Raw genomic sequence first — 20,933 nt, forward strand, 5'->3', positions numbered from 1 at the left:
GACTGGAGAAAATCCGATATTATCTTAATGTGTAAGGTCACTCAGTGTCCAGGACCGCGATTGTTATTTCCAAAAGTTATTTTTAACGGACAGAACCAGATTGGCCGACCTGTAGCCGCCTACACGCTCACTCAATGCATGGACGATCTGACAGGATTAACGTACGTTACCTCGGTTGAGTGGCCTGACTTCTACACCTACCTTATAGAGAAACCGATCGTAAAGAGAAACCGAGGGCATATAAATCTTTAGATGCCTATATGGTCCTGTACAATACTTGTGTGTATGATCCGCAGTTCTGCCGAGCCAGCGGCGAGACAACGACAATGTAAAGAGTGACATTACAGTGTGATTTTAATGATGTGAATATTTTCTAGAAATAAAAGTTCCAGATTCAGCATATTAATTTTTCATCAATTCTTGCACCAAACAACACAACAAGATGACATTTAATAATAGTAACAATTATTTAAGCTCCTTAAAGGGTTAGTTCACCCAAAAATGAAAATTAAGTCATTAATTACTCACCCCCATGCTGTACCAACCCTGTAAGACCTTCGTTCATCTTCGGAACACAAATAAAGATATTTTTGATTGAATCTGAGAGCTGGATCAGTCCTTCATAGACTGCCTAAGGGACTGGCTCTTGACGGCCCATAAAGTCATTAAAGAAAAGGTTTAAATATTCCATGTGCCTACAGCGGCTCAATTATAAGTTTGTCAAGCGACGAGACTACTTTTTGTGCGAAAAAAACATAAATAACGACTTTATTCGACTATTCCATTACTTCCTTATGGGAGCATGCGCGAGAACTGAGACGAGGACGTTCTCCTTCGACTACTTTTTGTTCCCGGCTGCTCCGCTTAGGAGTATTACCGCCACCTACCGTATAAAATGATGATCCATATATAAGGCGCTCCGGATTATAAGAAACACTGTCGTTTTTTGAGAAGATTAAAGGCTTTTAAGTGCACATTGTAGTGCAGAAAATACGCTAATTGAAAAGCGTATGTACAGCGCGCATCTTCCTCTGCTTGTAAGCAGAAAGTTTTGCACTTCCAGCTATATCAGCACGTCATCTTATACGGTAGGGGGCGCTAATACTCCTAAGCGGAGCAGCCGGTAACAAAAAGTAGTCGAAGGAGAAGAACGTCCTCGTCTCAGTTCTCGCGCATGCGCCCATAAGGAAGTAATGGAATAGTGGAATAAAGCCGTTATTTATGTTTTTTTCGCACAAAAAGTAGTCTCGTCGCTTGATAAACTTATAATTGAGCTGCTGTAGGCACATGGAATATTTAAACCTTTTCTTTAATGACTTTATGGGCCGTCAAGAGCCAGTCCCTTAGGAAGTCTATGTAGGACTAGCTCTCAAATTTAATCAAAAATATCTTTATTTGTGTTCCGAAGATGAACGAAGGTCTTACGGGGTTGGTACAGCATGGGGGTGAGTAATTAATGGCTTAATTTTCATTTTTGGATGAACTAACCCTTTAATATGTAGCCGAATCTGTGCTGTTTTGTATTGGCCGCCTCCAGTTTTCACTTTGTTTTGCCTCCAGCTAGCGCCGTGACGTAACTGTGACGTCGGCGCAAAAGGGGTCTATAGGGAGCAGTGGTACTGACCATATTTGTCGATGATTCTCAGGATCTGTTATGCACCAAATCCTCCAATATGCTTGTCAGTCATCTCATTTCTCCTATTCTTGTCACTTTATAAGTGAAATCTCTGCTGCACCTTGCTGGGTCTCTGCAGCTTGTGCTGTATAGAGCAGATGCTTTCAGTTTTTAGGCTAATTGTTGTGCCTGTTGTCCAACTGAACAAAATGTTTTTTTATATCTCTGGAAAAAAGCAAAACAACAGTGTCGCGGTGGGCAAGTAATGTAATCGGTGTACGGCTGAACGTGATAAACCGTAAAAATCTATTAAAACTATAGTCTCGTCTTGTCGCACTCAAGGTAGCAACAGGATGTTATGCGTGTGCCCTTTTGGAGTCGTTTCACCATGGTAACATTAACAATCACTAACCATTTCGATTTTTATTAAATACATTTTGCTTCCTCTCTGGTTGTCAGATTTATTCAAAATCCTAGCCTGCCTCATATCACAAGGAGCAGTGGGTGGGAATTTTAATGATTTTGCTTCTTTTTGTTGTGGATTCAGTTGTTCAGCTGATTGTGCCTTGCTGTTGAACTACATGGCGAATACATTCCACTACCAGCCGTAGTGTCGTAAACGCCCTGGATTGTTAGAAAGAGCCTTTATTTAAGGATACTTGTCGGTGTCATCAAATATTTGAGGGCTTCCTGTTTATTTATATATCATTCTCAAAGAATAGATCCAGTGGAGGGTTTGTATAGTAAACTCACCTGGTGCTCCTTATGGTCCTTTTTCTCACGCTACTAACATCTGTCTTGGGTGGTCCAATCACTTAATTGGTGTGCAGTTGTTGAAAATCAGTCAACACCAAAGTGTCAAAAGATTCCAGGATGAAATAAGATGGAAAGATCTGATTCAAGGACTCAGGCACTCGGTGTGTGTTCTCTTTCTTGGTGTGTGTCTTTTCCTTTATTGACCTCTTCTGTGTCCTGAGCTTTTTTGAGACCAGAGATATGCCTCTGAATTGGACACAGTCTAGCCAACAAATGTTTATATAAGTGTCGTAGTGGAAAATTTGAAGCGGTTAATGAGAAAAAGCTGGGAAGACAGATGAGAGAAGCTGAATATTAAGAACCATAAATAAGAGCACGACTGAATCTGGGTTGGAAGAAAAAAAGGAAAAGGTTTGTTCCTTGTGAACGAGCTGCCGTCCATCCGAATTAAAATGTAACCTCATAAGTGACCATGCTAATATGCTCTACATTGACAGCAATTTGTAATTTGTGCTTCACACGTCTGCCATCGCGAATAGATGAGTTTGACGCAGTGCATCGTTTGATTGCCGTCTCGACAAAGGAGACATGCCGTCTTACAATTTGTCCAAAAGAAGGTATCTACTTTTTTGGAAGAGCCTTTGTATTGAGGGCATGACTGATGCCTTAAAATACTGCCTACGTAGGCAACTCACAAGGTTTTGGGGATTCACAAAGGCTTTTGCTGTATCACTTTGGTGCTTCACGGATCTCTGCTCGGTTTGATCATTTCCACATCTAAAGAGCAGCTCTCTTTCTGTGCTCTCTCGTTTAAGTCCTGCTGTCTACCCTTCATTCGTTTTTGCCTGTCCTCTTGTCACAGACAGGCTGGAAGGGGGGGATTGTGTCTTTCCCGCAATAACACAGCTGCAGTGAGACACACACGGCCGACTCGCTCTAACCGCCATTCTGCAGCGCTCTAATTTACTGAGAGCTTGAAAGAATTGTTGTTTATCCCCGAGCCCTGCAGGCTGATCTGTATCCTGTCAATGCGGCCCCTCTCCCCCTCCATTCCGACGTTCCTCTCCTTCACTCCGTTCTCTCTTCCCGTGCTCCTTTGATTCCACTCCCTCTCTCCGTGCTCCACAACTTGTTCTCCATAATTAGAACGAGCACGTAGGGGATGGAAAATGAGGGAGGGGAGAGAGGCGCCAGGGCCGTGCTGATGAGGCAGACAAGAGAGCCGTCTGATTGGCTGAGCCGTTGGCAGGGGACGTGAGGGGGGGATGGGAATCTGCGCCGCGATAGGCTGAAGTTGCTCTTCGGGGAGGAAGTAAAGCATAGATTGAGGCCTAACTCAGCTGTGTGTGTGCGTCTCGCACTCATTTTCTCTCTGAAGCCTCTACAGGGATCCAGGCTGCTCTCATCAACAGCTCATCAAATCAAGCACAGCCTTGCCGTTGTCTACTGTGTCTCGCTCGCTCTGCAGGCGCATACATTAGTCACTGCTTGCTTGAGAGATGAAAGACGAAGCCCTTTTATGTTTTGTCGAAATCTTTTATCTGTCCTTCCATTCTCCTTGGTCGGAGATGTGCAAAACGGCGTACTTTCAAACGGCTAGTCGACCCATTTGTCTTAAATAATTCTCCATCAGTGCTATAAGGCTGGTTTCAACCCCAGTCTTACTCTTTTATTCCGAGGCGTTTACGTAAGTCCTGCTTTGCGCACAAAGCTAGCTAGGTGGAGCACAATGAAATGAAACTGGTCAAAAAATTTTAGGGGCCACACCCTACTGCCTAAATATCAGCTAAATGAAAAATATATCTAAAACTAGTGAACCTCGGGAATCAATTATTAGTTGACCGTCCCTACTTTTCCAGATAAATGACGAGCTGTCCCATTACAACTTGTCAATAAGGAAAGATAATCTGAAAGCTGTTTCGTGCCTTCAGGCATTCTCATCGCCCATATTAACAATGCTAATTGGTTCAGTGGATCCAATTCTTTTTTAATTTGGGTTTCAAACGATCTTGTTTTGTTAATTGATGATAAGGGAATTGTGGTCCTCCGTAGATGGATGACTCCCTGTCAACGAGAACACCACTGAAGCTAAAATGCCAATGGAAACATGCTCCAGCTGTGACCTCCTTCAGACCGTCTGGGGAGATATAAAACCAACAGGCAATCGTTCCTTGTACGGTTGCTTGAACCCCAAACCCTAGTCGCTTTCTCAAGCCAAGACCTTGACAAGAAAGTCGTTCAGCCAGCGTGACGTTGGAGCTTTGTCTTGCTGTAGCTTTACTCTGCGGACCTCTTGACTTTTGACAGGAAATGAAAGATTAATGTCTGCTTTTAACAAAGATCCGATTTGAGTGCCACAGAGGGAAAGCTCTCGAATGTTAGTGCGCACACAAAAGCCCCCTTTCGTTGTAGTATGGAGTCTCAGAGCAGCCGAGCTGGAGTGCCCATGCAGTTGAGGTGAAGTGTGCACGCCTCCTTCATCTCTGTGTTCTTTTATCCGTTTATTTCTGTGTTGCTCTGGGGCAGAATAAAATGTAGCCTCTCAGGATTATGCATGTGCTTCAGATGACTATGATACAGTACTGTCGCTAAAATTCAGAGAGGCCAAAATTGGTTTGAGTTGGCCCCCCTCTCCCCTGAGCCCGATGAGTGGGGTATGTTATAGAGCAGTGGTTTCCAAACCCGTTCCTGAAGCGCCCCCAACAGTGCACATTTTGTATGCCTTACTTAATCAAACACTCCTTATTCAGGTCATCAGCTTGTTAGTAGACTCCAAAACCTGAAAAGGGTGCGTCAGATAAAGGAGACACTGTTGGAGGGGGTTTAAAAACAGCGCTGGGAACTGCTGCACCTTAGTTGGCTCCTCTCATCACAGGGCCTGGATATAACAAAATATAAAGTAAAAACAATGTGTTCAAATCTTGAGCCATGACTAAAATAACCATGTCATACAAATGTCAAATTATTTAGTAGGCTACCTTGTTTTAAGGTACCTTGACACACCAACATAAGGGTCTTCCCAGACTACTTTTTTTCCTTTTAAGAACTGCACTAGGCTTCCCCCCATTATGATATTAGCATAGTAAACACCAGTCTTAAAAAAGGGCAGGTTTTTAAAATTGTATTTCTGAAATCAAAAACATGTTACATGCATGTGTTAAAGGGATACTCCACCTTTTTTGGAAATAGGCTCATTTTACCACTCCCCCAGAGTTAAACAGTTGAGTTTTACCGTTTTTGAATGTATTCAGCCGGTTTTCTGATATTTAGAAGAATATTAGTTAACAAGACAGTTTCTGGTCTCATTGACATCCATATTTTTTTCCTACTATGGAAGTCAATGAGACCAGAAACTGTCTGGTTACTGATATATTCTTCTAAATATCAGTAAATCGTCTGAATGGATTCGAAAACGGTAAAACGCAACTGTTTAACTCTGGGGGAGTTGTAAAATGAGCCTATTTCCAAAAAAGGTGGAGTATCCCTTTAAGTATGAGTTGCAGTTTTTTCAGAGTAAATGAGTAGATCCAGACCAAAAAAGCAGCATCATCGTTAATCGAACATAGGTCCACATCAAAACCCCTAGTGTGTAGATGTGCAAAAAACAAAGGTCCAGATGCATCCATGCTCATGATCTACACAGTATTTGAAAGTTTTGCATGCTCACCCTTGCGCAAGAAATGAAGCGAAACATAGAAAATGAAGTATGCACTGGCTTTTAGAGCTCTTGAAACCTAGAGTATGGTTGTTACAAAATATATTTTGAAGACAGATAGTCCTTCCACCTTTGATTTGGGTGTAGAATGGAGCATGTGCACCCCAGGATGTAGCTCATCAGTAGTGACTCCCATCTCTAGACTCCCGGCAATTGTTACCAGACAGCAGACGACGACCGCAGCTGGCATGATGCCATCTCCAACTGGGGAGGGTGGGTGTGATCAGAGTTTAAGAAAAAAAATCTAATTTAAATCAAATTAATGCAGCTTCTCCATAAAAACTCAATTCGGAACTCCGCAGACACCTTGTACAATTGCCAATTGCCCTTTTACACGTAGGACCCTATCTTGCACCAGGTGCAAATGACTTTGTACACCAACGCATGTATTGGTGGAAATGAACTAGGAAATGAACTTGCGCTCCCTGGGCGTGTCGGCGCAAAAAGGAGGCGTGTTTCGGCGCAAACATTCCCTGGTGCTTTTTTGCAGTTTTAAAAAACAATTGACCACTGACTAGAAAAAAACCTAGTCTAAAGTCAGTGGCGTGTTGTTCATAAGGCTATTTTAAGTGCATGCTTGGCCATAATGTAGCGGGTGCACAACGCGCATACACTTTGATTCTCTTATCAACGCAGATGCAGGAATTTTTATTTTTGCAAATCATACATTATAACAAGGAAAAATATTAACACATGAGGGAAATCATTGTGGTGTCCATGAAGATGTAAAAAATTTAAGCCTAAATCTAGCCAAATTTTAAAATTTACCCAAATTTTTCAAACCTGTTTGCCCAATAGTGGCAAGATACAAGCTTGTCCGTCAAGAACCAGAAAAAAAAAATCTCCCATCCCCATACAACATCACTTCTCTGTCTTACACTGCCCTGACAAGAACGTCGGTCTCCTCGGCCGTGAACCGCTCCTGGCGCTCGCTTGGTAAATTCGCCATAATAATAACAATCCGCCATGCAACATGCAACATGCGCACTTGCTCTTAAAGAGTATGTTGGATGGCGCTCTGATTGGTTTATTTCACGTTACGCCCCAAACCACACCTATGAATAATGAAGCCATTTCAGACCAACCCCTTTTAAACTTGCGTCGGGCGCAAGAGTCATTTATCCCGCCGGTAAAATTGCAACAGCACCCAAGACACTTCGCACTTGATACTTGCGTTTGAGATCTTTAAAATAGGGCCCATAGAGTTTTTACTGGTAAATTAATGGTAAACTACTACAGGATCTTTTTATTTATTTATTTATTTATTTTAAATACCAGTAAATCAGTTCTGGCAATTTTCCAGTCTGAGAAGTTACAGTTATGGCACTATATGTGAATTAGTGTTCATTTTGTTAACAAAAACTTTGACGTAAAACCTTTATTTCCGCGATTAAGACGAGCCAACACGACATCATTACACATTAACTGTGACGTGTAAAGATGAGATTTTAAAAAAAAGATGGCACTAAAATGTAAGAGTTTAAGATGTCAAGAGTTTAAATCCCCCAATCAGAGCTTTTCTTTTAAAAGGATACATTTTTATACTCCGCAATACTTGCAACCTGGCAAACCCGACATGTACTGTAAGCTGGAGTTTAGCAATCTCCATTGAGATCAAACTAATCATCAAATTAATGTTTAAAGGTGGAATACCTACGATTTTTGCATTCAAATATCCCAAAATCACAAGGCTAGTGTTATATATTTAGTTATGATGATAACTCACAATATTCCAAATGTTTCAAACAATGTTTAAATCGCGAAAAAATTGAGATTTTAACCAAGGAAACGGGGCGTATGAGCAGGGGTGAGCTGGGAGTCGCCAGTCAATCGCGTCATATCCGCTTACCTCGGTTTCCGCTCGTACTACGTGTAGTCCTGGACAAATGCGGTAGTTGTATTTGTGCGTTAGCGTATATCAAGCAACGTTGTTGCTGGGCGCTGCGGACAGACGCCGAATGGCACTGCCGGTATGTGTAACGTTACACTTATAGATAATAATATTTTTGAATTTTAAAGATGTGGCGCGACGCGGCGCTGCAGCTTCTCGTCCGGTGTGCGACCCCCTTAACGTTAATTTTGTGAAACTGTAGCTGTGGTTGAATACTTACACGACATGAAAAGATGTGTCAAATGTACATTAAATAGATTTTTTATTTTTATAAAGTTACCAAGGAGGACCATCCACGTCAACTCCTTGCAAGAGACCTGCCCCTTCAAACCCTCTCCACCATAGCTTCGTCCAGTGACTCGTACAGTAACTAATTTACTTTTAAACCTGACTTTTCTTGCGGTTATTTCAGTTTAATGAAAAACAAGCATGTCATTAAACGCAACGTTTATAGAAATCGAACTTTACCTCATCCATGACAACTAATTTTCGATTCCCGTCTGACTGATTTATCCACGGTGGAGTTGAAAACAACAGTTCCCATCATTCCGCGTTCCTCCACGTCGTCATCAAGCAAAGCCGTTGTTGTTGTTTTGAATGTAGCGCCCTCTAGCGGCATCTAAATCTTAGGTAATGCAGCTTTAATACAGCCAGTCTGTGCTCTTTCACATTGTCCTGTTTGCAAAATCTGTGATCAAACCTTCTCAGTAATGAACTGTAAGAAATCTCAACATTGATCCAAACAGCTTTAAACCTAACTTGACTTTCAGGCAAATAGTCTCACCAACCTCACGCCATTGGTTGAGCCGATGTCATAACGTCTAGACCAGTTGGGCTCCTTAAACAAATGCAATTCCATTTTGTGCCACTAGAACACAAATTAAGTTGAAACAATGCATTCCTATGGACCTCCTCACATCGGGTGGGAACTGTTTCCTTCACCACAGAGCTCAGTTATACAAGCTGAAACCCTGCATGTGAGAGTGGAGCTCTCAGACGTTCTGGGTGAGGAATGATGGCAGGGACGAGTTTGACAGGCCACCTGCTGAGCGAGTCTGATCCGCCATAGACGTCTCCCATCACCGCTGTCAACCGAAGCACTGGCATCAGCCACAACAGAAAGCCACTGTCACACTTCAGTGTTTAATGGGCTGTGAATGGGATCCGCACACAGTGACGTGATGGTAGCAATTTTACATGCTCTATCAGACAGTTCTTTGATGCTACCACTGACAAGATGAGATATGATGAGGTGACGGGAGATCTGACATCTACTCCCTCACACACTTCTGTCAGTTCGGTTCCTCGTGCAGGCGCACAGAGCATTTCTCATTATCACGCAGTGCGGATATAGTCATCTTTTGTTGTCCGTCCTTTGTTGTTGTTTCGTTTTATCTGCGTGCCTTAAAAGGGAGGCGGCTTCATTCATTCCTCCTTCTAAACACACGCACACACACAGACAGAGGCACACGCTCTTGCTTTAATGATCTGACTGTCTCGATGTGTCAACTCTTCTATAGAAGTTCTTCAGAGTTTTAACATTATGTAATAGAGACGCATCACGACGTTCGACTAATTGACTAGTTGTCCAACAAACGACTAATAAATTGAGTTTGACGAGTTTTTTCTCTCTTAAATATATATTTTTGTGGTTTTGACGTTTTTTAAGCAGCGGCGCTTTAATTAGCGTGCCGCCGGCATTGCTGTTCGTTTGATGTAAGACAGTTTGCACAGTTAAACCCTCTTGGGAAAATTTGCATCTTTAAATTGCAAAGCCCCTTTCAAGCATTTAGATATCTCCGGCCATCGCATCCTGTCTTTTGTTGTTTCTTTAGCGTCCCACCGTGAGTGTTGCATTTTTAGATCGTTAAGTAAAAAAAAGTGTATTTTTTATAAAGAACCTTGCATTCTGATTCAATCTGCTGCTAGTTGTTACTGTTAGTTTAAACGCAGCAACATGTATTATGCAAGCGCCTACTAAGAAACGTGCAGAATCTGGTCAGGCGATCTCAGAACCAGCCTAATTATTCATGGCTTCTTTAAAGGATAGTTCTCCCTCGTGTCGTTGATCTTCTGGACACAAATGAAGATCAAATTTTTATAATCTTTCTGTCCCTCCATTCACTTTGATGCTAGAGATCGTGAAACGAATCGATATGAATCAAGCAGTTTTTGATGAAACACGGTCGCTTTATATGTTGAAGAGATTGAACTGAATCTTTTATTCACATATATGCATAAACTGAACCTGCTCACAAGAGCAGACCTCATTCTGAAGCTCAAACGTGCTGCGTAACATGAGTCTTAATTAATTAATGACTGTCATTTTTGAGACAACAAGGCAGTTGGTCTATTTCATTGTTTTATTGCACATCCCAATTATGTCAGAAAGTAGATCTGGTCCATCATGCAGTGTTCAGCCAGTGCTTTTGTTATGGTGTCATTAAACATGTCAAATGTTTGATTATACTGCGATGATTTGTTTAAAGAGGGTTTTTAAAGTAAACAGCGCATGAAGCTCAACTCTTTTTCTTCGACTTTTGGTTTTGGAAGTATTTTTTTCTCATTCATTTTCCCCATAAGGATTTCAAAACAATCAATAAATCCTTGATCCAAACCAACCAGCTCCAAAATTGATCACGTTACAACATTTCATTGGAAACAATGCACAGAGGAACTATGCACTTACTGAATGAATCAACTACTTCTGTTATAAAGAATTACATACCATTTTCACCCTTTTTCTGCTCTTCCACTCCTTTCAAAATCGTATCTTCACATATCGGATACTTTATGTCAATAAAACGAGTCTCAAAGATGAAGTATAAAGACAAAAAGGGCAACTTCACCAGTTTCTCGGTTCTCATCGGATATGTGTATTATTTTCAGGGCTGATTAGAAATCCTAAAAAAATGTTTTTGTAGCCATGTAATTATGACCATTAATCGTCTCTAATTGTTATATAATAGTATACAGTCGAAGCTATAGATCATAACAATAAACATTTCTCATTCTTTTCTTTTTTTAGCTTACATTTTGCCAGCTAATTGTTGAGCGTACAGCTTAGCATAGTGCTAGCCAATTAGTTAGCACTAGCTTAGCCTAATTCCCATACCAAAACGTTTTTATTTACCAAACTGTTCATGACAGCATGATTCTTGTTTACATGGTAGCAGTTCTCGAATTGGTGGATCTGATTCACTTGTTGATTGTATATTATCAGAAATTCTGCAATTAAATTTTTTAATGAATAATAATTTTTGTAAAAACATTAAATAAATGCATCACATTTTCCTCAAAAATATTAAGCATTACAAACGTTTTCAACATTGTAAGAAATGCTTCTGTAGCATGTGACTTTGAAGACTGGAGAAATAATGTTAAAAATTCAGCTTTGCAATCATAGGAAGAAATTATATGTATTTTTTTAAATTTGTAATAATATTACAGTTTGTAGTTAATTGTCTCATTTCATCAGAATATCGGTTGAGGATGTAATGGCACACTTGAAACTGGAAAAGTTGAAACATACGATCAGAGGTTCAACCCAGAGATTTTATATGGTCTGGCAGCCATTTCTGGATTATTTTAACTTACAATTTAATGTTGGAAACTCTGGGACATAACTGATTCACAAGCTCTGTAATTCTGTAACATGTCAGTTTATTTTTATTTATTTATATTTACTTTATTATTGTGTATGTTGGGGTTGTAGTATGGGGACTTGTTAATTGTTGTATAAGTGTTTACAATTCAAAACCCAATAAAAATATTTGAATATCAACATTTCTGAAATTACAGTCAGGCGAAACCGTTTTGAGGTTAATTGGTATAATTTTGTGTCTCTGGAGTGATCTATGATGTTTTATTATGTTGAATATATTTTTTGGTCTATTTATTAATGAGTAAAAAAAGTTATAGTTTTTGTTTTGAAGTAAAAAAGATCAAATTAGACCCTTGGGGTAAGATGAGTCACCCAGAATTGGCCCAGAGTGGAATCTTGTTGCGCATTATTAATTATTACTGTGTTATTATTTTTCAAATGCAATGCTTATTGTAATTATTGGGGTTATTATTCAATATTTCCATGGATTAGATACATCTTTGCTTTCATTAAAAACCTCTAGGTTAGTTGAGTGAAATCATTCAATTTGCATTCTTAGTCTTTCTATTATGACATAACTTCAATTAAAATATGGGTAAATAAAGTAAATATTCATATGCATGTACATAAGTCATAGAATAATTGTACCTTTCAGATGAATCTCTTTTTCTGGGCTGAATTCAATTAATTTGTCAAAAAATAGTTTTAAATGCAATAGTTTTAGTATTTTGTTTTAAAAATATAATAAGAATCATGTCAAAAGGAAATTAAAGTAATCTTACCGCAGTAGGGGCCATCTTACCACTCTTTTAATATTTAACATGTTGTGCTACAACAACTAAATGGGCAAATGTTTCTGTTTATTTCCTATAACAACACATTGGCTGATGCATCATCAAAAATAAAACCACATAAGGGGGGCATCTTCCCCCATCTTACACTACTACTTTTTCTAACTGTTTTTTTTTACCCCAAACTTTTGAATGGTAGTGCATCAACACTTAATCTCTGAGCTCATGGTAGGTCTATCTTGAAAGGTTTAAACTTTATCAGTAAAAATCAATTTCACTATGGAGATTTAGAATGACCTTTTTATTTCCTGAGCCCTGCTGTGTTGCTCTGCTGGTGTGATCACACCCACTGTGGTTAAAGTCTTTGCCATTCACGCATAGGCAAGCGCCACTTTGTTGTTCTGTCTTCCAAGCACACAGAGAGTAACTACAGACTTCTTCCGCCAGCTCACCAGTTGTGTGAAATATGGAAGACCTTTTTTACATCAGAAGTATAGAGCCTATCTGTGTCACAGTGATTTTTAGCATGAAGACTTATTATTGTTGCTGCTCCTGTCAGAAAGATACATATATTTTCCTCCATTTCCCTTGCGGTTGCCTAATCCACCTCCACTCCCGGCTCCAGCACGCTCTCTGTGTCTGGGGAACGCTCTCGTCAAACCCAATATGTCAGCCTCTTTTCAGATTGTCAGGCATCACAACAGGGGAAGAGAATTCCTCCGTCAGCGCATTGTGTGTGTGTGTGTGTGTGTGTGGACTCGTATTGCCTTACGGCCCCACTCCCTCACTGATGTGTGACTATCTATTGTCTCTTCTCATGACTGGCTGGAGCACAAAGCCCTAAAGTGCTCTAGCATCCATTTTTGGGATTTCTTCCTCTGTGGTTTCAACATCATCCAAAGATTTCAGTGCCACTTTTATTTTTGGAACAAAAGGAAAAGAAAATCTCTTGTTTAATTGAGCCTACACTATGCTCTGCTTACTAAGGGGCTGTTTACACGACATCGTTTCTTTTTATGCGTTTTAGCCGTTCATTTACACGACAATGGCGTTTTTGGGTACATGAAAACACAAACTTTTGAAAATGGGTTTCAAAAACGGTCTGCATGTAAACAACAAAAATACGAAACTCTAAATTTGATTTGACTCCCAAAATGAACTTTGTTTTGGCCAGATTGTGTTTGAATTGACTCCATATCAGTTCGTTCTTCGATTTAGCTTGAAGTATATTGGGGCCTTTACAGTCCACCGTATTGTCTGATGAATGTATACTCATATCTAGGTCAGCCTATAGAAGTACTGTGTGTTTGGATAGTGTAAAGGGTAATTAAACCCCTGGTCAGGGCCTGACTCCACCCACTGGCAATGTTTGAAAAATGCTGGAAAAGTGGGCAGAGCCCAGCAGAGGGGGCGTGAACCTGAGACTACAGTCTCGCTCTGTAGGCAAGGGGCGTGGTTAGCTGGTGCCTGCTTACATCACAGGGCACCACAACTTCCAATGGGAAAATTCAACTGCAGCAGCCACCGTTCAACCTGAAGAGGGCAGCACTCAGACGTTTTTACACCATATATTGTAGAATTAAAACACTTTACACCCAAATGTCAAAATGTTACTTGAGTCAGTGAAAAGTATTAATAAAGCCACAGTATTAACTAAAAAAAGTTGTTTCAGGGTTTAGTTAAAGGGTTAGTTCACCCAAAAATGAAAATTAAGTCATTAATTACTCACACCCATGCTGTTCCAACCCCGTAAGACCTTCGTTCATCTTCGGAACACAAATAAAGATATTTTTGATTGAATCTGAGAGCTAGATCAGTCCTAGATAGACTGCCTAAGGGACTGGCTCTTGACGGCCCATAAAGTCATTAAAGAAAAGGTTTAAATATTCCATGTGCCTACAGCGGCTCAATTATAAGTTTATCAAGCGACGAGAATACTTTTTGTGCGAAAAAAACATAAATAACGACTTTATTCGACTATTCCATTACTTCCTTATGGGCGCATGCGCGAGAACTGAGATGACGACGTTCTCATTCGTCTACTTCTTGTTACCGGCTGCTCCGCTTAGGAGTATTACCGCCCCCTACCGTATAAGATGATGTGCTGATATAGCTGGAAGCGCAAAACTTTCTGTTTACAAGCAGAGGAAGATGCGCGCTGTACATACGCTTTTCAATTTGCGTATTTTCCGCACTATAAGGTGCACTTAAAAGCCTTTAATCTTCTCAAAAAACGACAGTGTTCCTTATAATCCGGAGCGCCTTATATATGGATCATCATTTTATACGGTAAGTGGCGGTAAAACTCCTAAGCGGTGAGCAGCCGGTAACAAGAAGTAGACGAATGAGAACGTCCTCGTCTCAGGTCTCGCGCATGCGCCCATAAGGAAGTAATGGAATAGTCGAATAAAGTCGTTATTTATGTTTTTTTCGCACAAAAAGTAGTCTCGTCGCTTGATAAACTTATAATTAAGCCGCTGTAGGCACATTGAATATTTAAACCTTTTCTTTAATGACTTTATGGGCCGTCAAGAGCCAGTCCCTTAGGCAGTCTATGAAGGACTGATCCAGCTCTCAGATTCAATCAAAAATATCTTTATTTGTGTTCCGAAGATGAACGAAGGTCTTACGGGGTTGGAACAGCATGGGGGTGAGTAATTAATGACTTAATTTTCATTTTTGGGTGAACTAACCCTTTTAGTTACCCTTTAAAAAGAAATTCTAGGTACTATCCCACTATTATTATATATAAATGTATAGCCAGAATCACATATATATATATTTATATATATATGTATATACTTATACTTATGTGATCCTGGATCACAAAACCAGTCACAAGTATATTTGCAAGTATATAAGCACGGGTATATTTGTGGCAATAGCCAACAATACATAGTATGGGGCAAAATTATAGATTTTTCTTTTATGCCAAAGATCTTTAGGATATTGAGTAAAGATCATGTTCCATGAAGATATTTTGTAAATTTCCTACCGTAAATGTATAAAACACTTATTTTTGTGAGTGAATGCAGCACAATAGCGAACATAAATGGACAACTTTTTTTCTCGAAGTTGATTTTCTCAATGTTTCGATTTTTTTTTTTTTTTTTTTTGCGCCCTCAGATTCCAGATTTTCAATAGTTATATCTCGGCCAAATGTTGTTCTGTCCTACTAAACCATACATCAACGGAAAACTTGTGTATTCAGTATTTATATACATATGTATGTAATGTATGTATATGTAATAATATAATATTAATTTTAATTTTAATTTTATATTTTAATATTATAATTTCTTTATAAAAAAACCTGCCTCAACAAAGTCCATAAATCTAGGTTTTGAATTCTGAGCTGTTTTAAAGACACCAGGCTTCAGATGGCCACGCCTGGCTCCCCAATTTTCCTCTCATAATTCCTCCATGTTTTAATTGGGTCGTATTGGGGCTGTCATGTAAAATGATGAAGGATGAGCATTACTCAGTTTCTCCAATCAGAAGAGAGAGAGACAGAGAGAGACACTGTATTCCTTATTTTTTTTTTGTTCTCTGTCTTTTCTCCTCTGCTGAGATTTGGAGTGTGAGAGATGGAAAGAGAGGAACTTTGAATGGCCAATGAGCCTGAATAATTGCGTTCATCAATTAAAGAAGTCAGAGACTTAACGAATATAACTAATTATGGACATAAATCAAGCAAGCTCCAGCCTTGACTAATTTGTACAAGGTTGAAGTGATTTGACTTATACCACTAGGAGTTTTGCACAAAAAAGCTTGCTTGCTTGTGTCTACAATGTCAAAAAAATAAAACGAGAGAAGTCACCTTTGCTACAGTTTAAAATGGTTATCCTAAAAATCTTGTCATCATTCACTCCACTTTCCAAACCCAAATGACTTGCTTTCTTCTGTGGAACACAGATAAATTTTAAAGAATGTTCAAGAAGCTTATTTTCACGCAGTTAAAATGAATGGTGACCAGCTCCAAAAATAAAAAAGCACCATAAAATAAAAGTGTCTTTTGTGTTACACTTCAAGCCATTTAATAGTTTTTTTTTGTGAGAAAAAGATGGCAAGTCATTATTCACTATAAATGTTTTTCTCTACCTCATTTTTTCAAATCTCTCTGACTTCAACTTGTATTCAAATGTCAAAATGTGTTTTTCAAACCAGGTTTTACTTCAATAATGTCAGTGCATTTTGCAGAAAAACTACTTCAAATTTGGTCCATATTACTTTAGCTGACTTGGAAATATAGTTCATAAGTATTATGGACTAGTTACGATCTGTTTTTGGTCCTTTTTGGAGCTTAACATCCCTTGGTCACTATTATATAGTTAAAATAGAGTGTGAACATCATTTGTATGGTCATGATGGGTAAATAATAACAGGGTTTAGATTTGGGGTGGATTAACTATCCCTTTACAACTGGAATTGCGTCGCAAACTGAGATTAAGGATATTGGCTTCATAGAGTGAACTTTTTGACGAAATGTGAGCCATCCCACTTCGTTGAGTCATCTGGAAAAAGAATCTACGATAGCACCATCAAGCTGTCTAGTGTATCTGGAAAAGCCGAGACTTTCCAGTGGAGAAAGTAACTGCTGGAAGTAGTTGACCCACAGTCTTCATGACACTCCGTCATCGAGGCCGATATGTGGTATTGCGTAAAGCTGAGCATATGTTCCTCTTCATCCTCAACTAGGTCATCACCGCTAAGCCTGCAACGTGAAGTTAGTCTTTTCTGAAAACTGTGAGAGTTTCCATCACAATCATTCATTGAACTCCATGACACTGCTCGAGCTGGAACCACAGGCTCATTTGTAGTGGAATTTAAGGCCTCATTGGAAAGTTTCGTTCCATGGTCTTTCAGCACCGCTGGGCCTGTTGTACTACACGGCAAAGGGAACCAGTTTTATTTCCCACTTATTTGCCATGGTGTTTATTAGTTACAGAAAATATTCCAGTATCATTGTTGCGTTTGAGACCACGGGGAATAACAATGAGTGATCATTGAGATCCGACAACCGCCAGCTCGTCGGGAGCTCGTAAAACAACCACTCTACTAAGTTATTTTGCTGCAGTCCAGGCCAGGAGGAGTTATCACCTCAGCGCTTGGAAACTAATACCAGTTGCACTGTTGATTATGGTTATTTGCAGACATTAACTCAGAGGCATGATTGTGGTATTGGCTGCATGCAAGATCACCTGTAGGGTGAAGAACTAGGGTGAAGACTGGGGCCCTTATTGCCCCCTAAAGCTGGGCTCGTACTGCACGAGTTTCAGGATTTACCCATCCAGACATTCTGAGAAAAAAATCGTGTCCAGGCCATCGATCTGTTCCAATGTTCGGTCCAGATTATCTGGTAGTGTGAGGCATTTACAGATCTTGAACTCCCCATCTGCTCGCAGAAACATTGGGGCCGTCCTGACAATATTAAACATGTTTGACATTTAAGATTTTAAATGGGGATGATTACGACTATGATTACTTCAGTACTTCCACAATAGCCAATGAAAGACAAGTTTACGAGGAGACGGGACCGAACTTTTGAAATGATTACTGCGAAACAACAACAGAGATGAAGGAACGTCTGTTCGAAATGTGGCAACAACTCAATTTGCCTTTATAATGTCTCCTCTTGTAATGTCTACAACAAGTTGCCGTGACACCGTATTCATTTTGTTAACAGCCGCTTCCCCTTGAGATTACGTGAGGTCATCAAATCTGGCTTGATAATCTTAAGAATATCGGGATGATTACGACTATAGCCGCGTTTCCACCGCAGGAACTTTCCCCAGGAACTAGGAACTTTGGGGTGGTACTCGGTGTGTTTACACCACAGGAACCAGGGTCTAAATGAAGTTCCAGGTAAAAAATCCCCCCCCCCCCCCCAGAAAGTCCCTGCTGGCGAGGTAGTACTTTTTCAGAGTTCAGGAACTTTCGGGGTGGGACTTGTGCGCTGAACATGCTGATTGGTTCTTACCACTTGTTCTTTCTGCCTGATGGCGCGCGTTCGTCCCATCCATCTCACGGTCATTGTCCGCTGATAACAAACGTCTACTTTTACATCTAGCATTATATGAGCTTTCTGAATGCGCTTTGGGTGCTCGTCTCTTTTCTGCCATTTTGTTAATTACCTCGTTTGTAAACCAATCGCGCACAAAAGCAGCACAGCTTGAATCTCCTCCGTACAAAACGCACTCAAAACTCAAAACAAACGCGCAGACTGGGAGTAGCCATCGAACGCACTTCAACTACTTCAACTCACTACATAATCTTCCCGCCCCGGACTGGTACTTTAGTCCGCGGTGTAAACGCAGTAAGTAAGCGTTCTGGGGCAAAAAAAGTTCCTTGGACAAATAGTTCCTGGTAATTGCGGTGGAATTATGATTACGTCAGTACTTGCACAATAGCCAATGAGAGACAAGTTTACAAGGAGACGGAAGGGACCGAACTTTTGAAATGATGACTGGGAAACAACAACAGAGCTGAAGGAACGTCTGTTCGAAATGTGGCAACAACTCTATTTGCCTTTATAATGTCTTCTCTTATAATGTCTACAACAAGTTTCCGCGACACCGTATTCATGTTGTTAACAGCCGCTTCCCCTTGAGATCACGTGAGGTGATCAAAACTGGCATGATAATCTTAAGAACATCTTGTTGTGTGTGATGTGCCACGATTTTCTAATCATCTGTGCAGGTTTGAGATTTAAAGAGGGAAATCTGTGAAGATTCGTCTTATGTGCGTGTCACAATCGGCTGAGATTTAGAAACTCCTGTGGTCTGAGCCTGGGTTTAGAGGAGTATTTACAGGGTTTAGTTTGGCACAGGTTTGTAATTTTGGCAACATACACAAGCATTAGTGCAATATGTTCAGACTGACTTGGTTTTTTGTTTTACTAGAGTCTCTACTGGTTTGCTGCTTCAGAACTGATGTCATTTTATCCATTCATTTGCTCACTTCCAAATGAGACATGGCATCAAGTCCATTAACCAGTAATGTTTTTTTGACTAATTATTGGGAGTCTTTTGGAGTCTTGATAAGTATGAAAATGGCCTGAATTTGAACTCTCCCTTCTTCTGTTTGTGTACTGCAGGATCTATCCGGCTCTATAGATGACCTCCCCACTGGAACAGAGGCGGGTCTCAGTTCGGCCGTCAGCGCCTCCGGGTCCACCAGTAGCCAGGGCGAGCAGAGTAACCCTGCCCAGTCGCCCTTCTCGCCCCATGCCTCGCCCAGAGTCCCCAGCATGCGGAGCGGGCCCTCGCCCTCGCCTGTCGGGTCACCAGTGGGTTCCAGCCAATCACGATCTGGGCCCATATCACCTGCCAGTGGGCCAGGTAAAAGATTCTGTGTGAGATATAATTTTTTGATTTGTTTTGTCATAAATATTTCTGGGAGAATAACGGCTGTTTGAAACTCTCTATTTTTATGTCGTTTCATTTATTTGAATGTTTGTTATGTTTGAATTGTATGAGATTATTCTGTTGTAGGGTCGTGAATTTTCAGTAATGTTGTTAATAAATTTTCATTAAAATCAACAACCAATCCATTGAATAACCGTTACTGTTAATATCGCAAAACATATGGAGAACTCCTAATATTATGGTCACATAGTAGCAACAGCAACGGTACATGAATTCGTATCGAATTGAACAGATGAATCGCCAATCAATAAAATTCATAAGGCCAATACTAATCTCTAGATTAATCGAATCTGTTTTATTTAGTTTGTTCCCTTAAAACAATTGGGAGAAGTAGAATATTTAATAGCTATTTAAAATTAATTGATTTGAATTGTATTAACCCTTTGAAAAATCGTGTCCAGGGCATCAGTCTGTTCCAATGTTCGGATTCTCTGGTAATGTGAGGCGTTTACAGATCAAATCTTGAACCTCCCCATCTGCTCGCAGAAACATTGGGGCCGCCCTGATAATAATAAACATGTCTGACATTTTGGATTTTAAATCAGGAGGATTACGACTATGATTACTTCAGTACTTACACAATAGCCAATAAGAGACAAGTTTACGAGGAGACGGAAGGGACCGCACTAACTGAAACAACAAGCAGGTGGATAACAGTCAATAAAATTAATAATGCCAATACCAATCTCTAGATTAATCTAATCTGTTTTATTTAGTTTGTTCCCTTAAAACAATTGGGAGAAGTAGAATATTTAATAGCTATTTAAAATTAATTCATTTGAATTGTATTAACCCTTTGATGCTAGTGTGATTGGCACGTTCAATGAGTCACGTGATCAACTGCTAAATTCAAATGTGATTTTGTGCTTCAGCTGGTGCCAGTGTTGTAAATATAATATGTAAATAAATATTATATTATAAATATAAACTTAAGTGTGAAGGGGTTAAAGGCATACTCCACTTTTTTTTTGGAAATAGGCTAATTTTACAACGAGTTAAACAGTTGAGTTTTACCGTTTTTGAATCCATTCAGTCAATTTTCTGATATTTAGAAGAATACTTGAATACTAATACTAAGAATACTAATTTCTGGTCCCATTGACTTTCTTCTAAATATTAGAAAATCGGCTGAAT

At 39.9% G+C, this 20,933-nt stretch overlaps 1 protein-coding gene across 5 annotated transcripts in view; it reads left to right on the forward strand.

The window, feature by feature from the left end:
* Positions 1–20,933, forward strand: part of arid1b (AT-rich interaction domain 1B) — a 132,639-nt gene that overhangs the window by 66,009 nt on the left and 45,697 nt on the right. For all 5 annotated transcript variants that reach the window (XM_039692287.2, XM_089118456.1, XM_039692289.2 and 2 more), the window contains exon 5: positions 19,469–19,712. In XM_039692287.2, coding sequence (XP_039548221.2) covers positions 19,469–19,712 — 244 coding nt within the window. The remainder of the gene's footprint in view (positions 1–19,468; positions 19,713–20,933) is intronic.

The sequence above is a fragment of the Pimephales promelas genome, chromosome 13 (genome assembly GCF_988280905.1).
Source record: "Pimephales promelas chromosome 13, fPimPro1.hap1.1, whole genome shotgun sequence".
Taxonomy (NCBI): domain Eukaryota; kingdom Metazoa; phylum Chordata; class Actinopteri; order Cypriniformes; family Leuciscidae; genus Pimephales; species Pimephales promelas.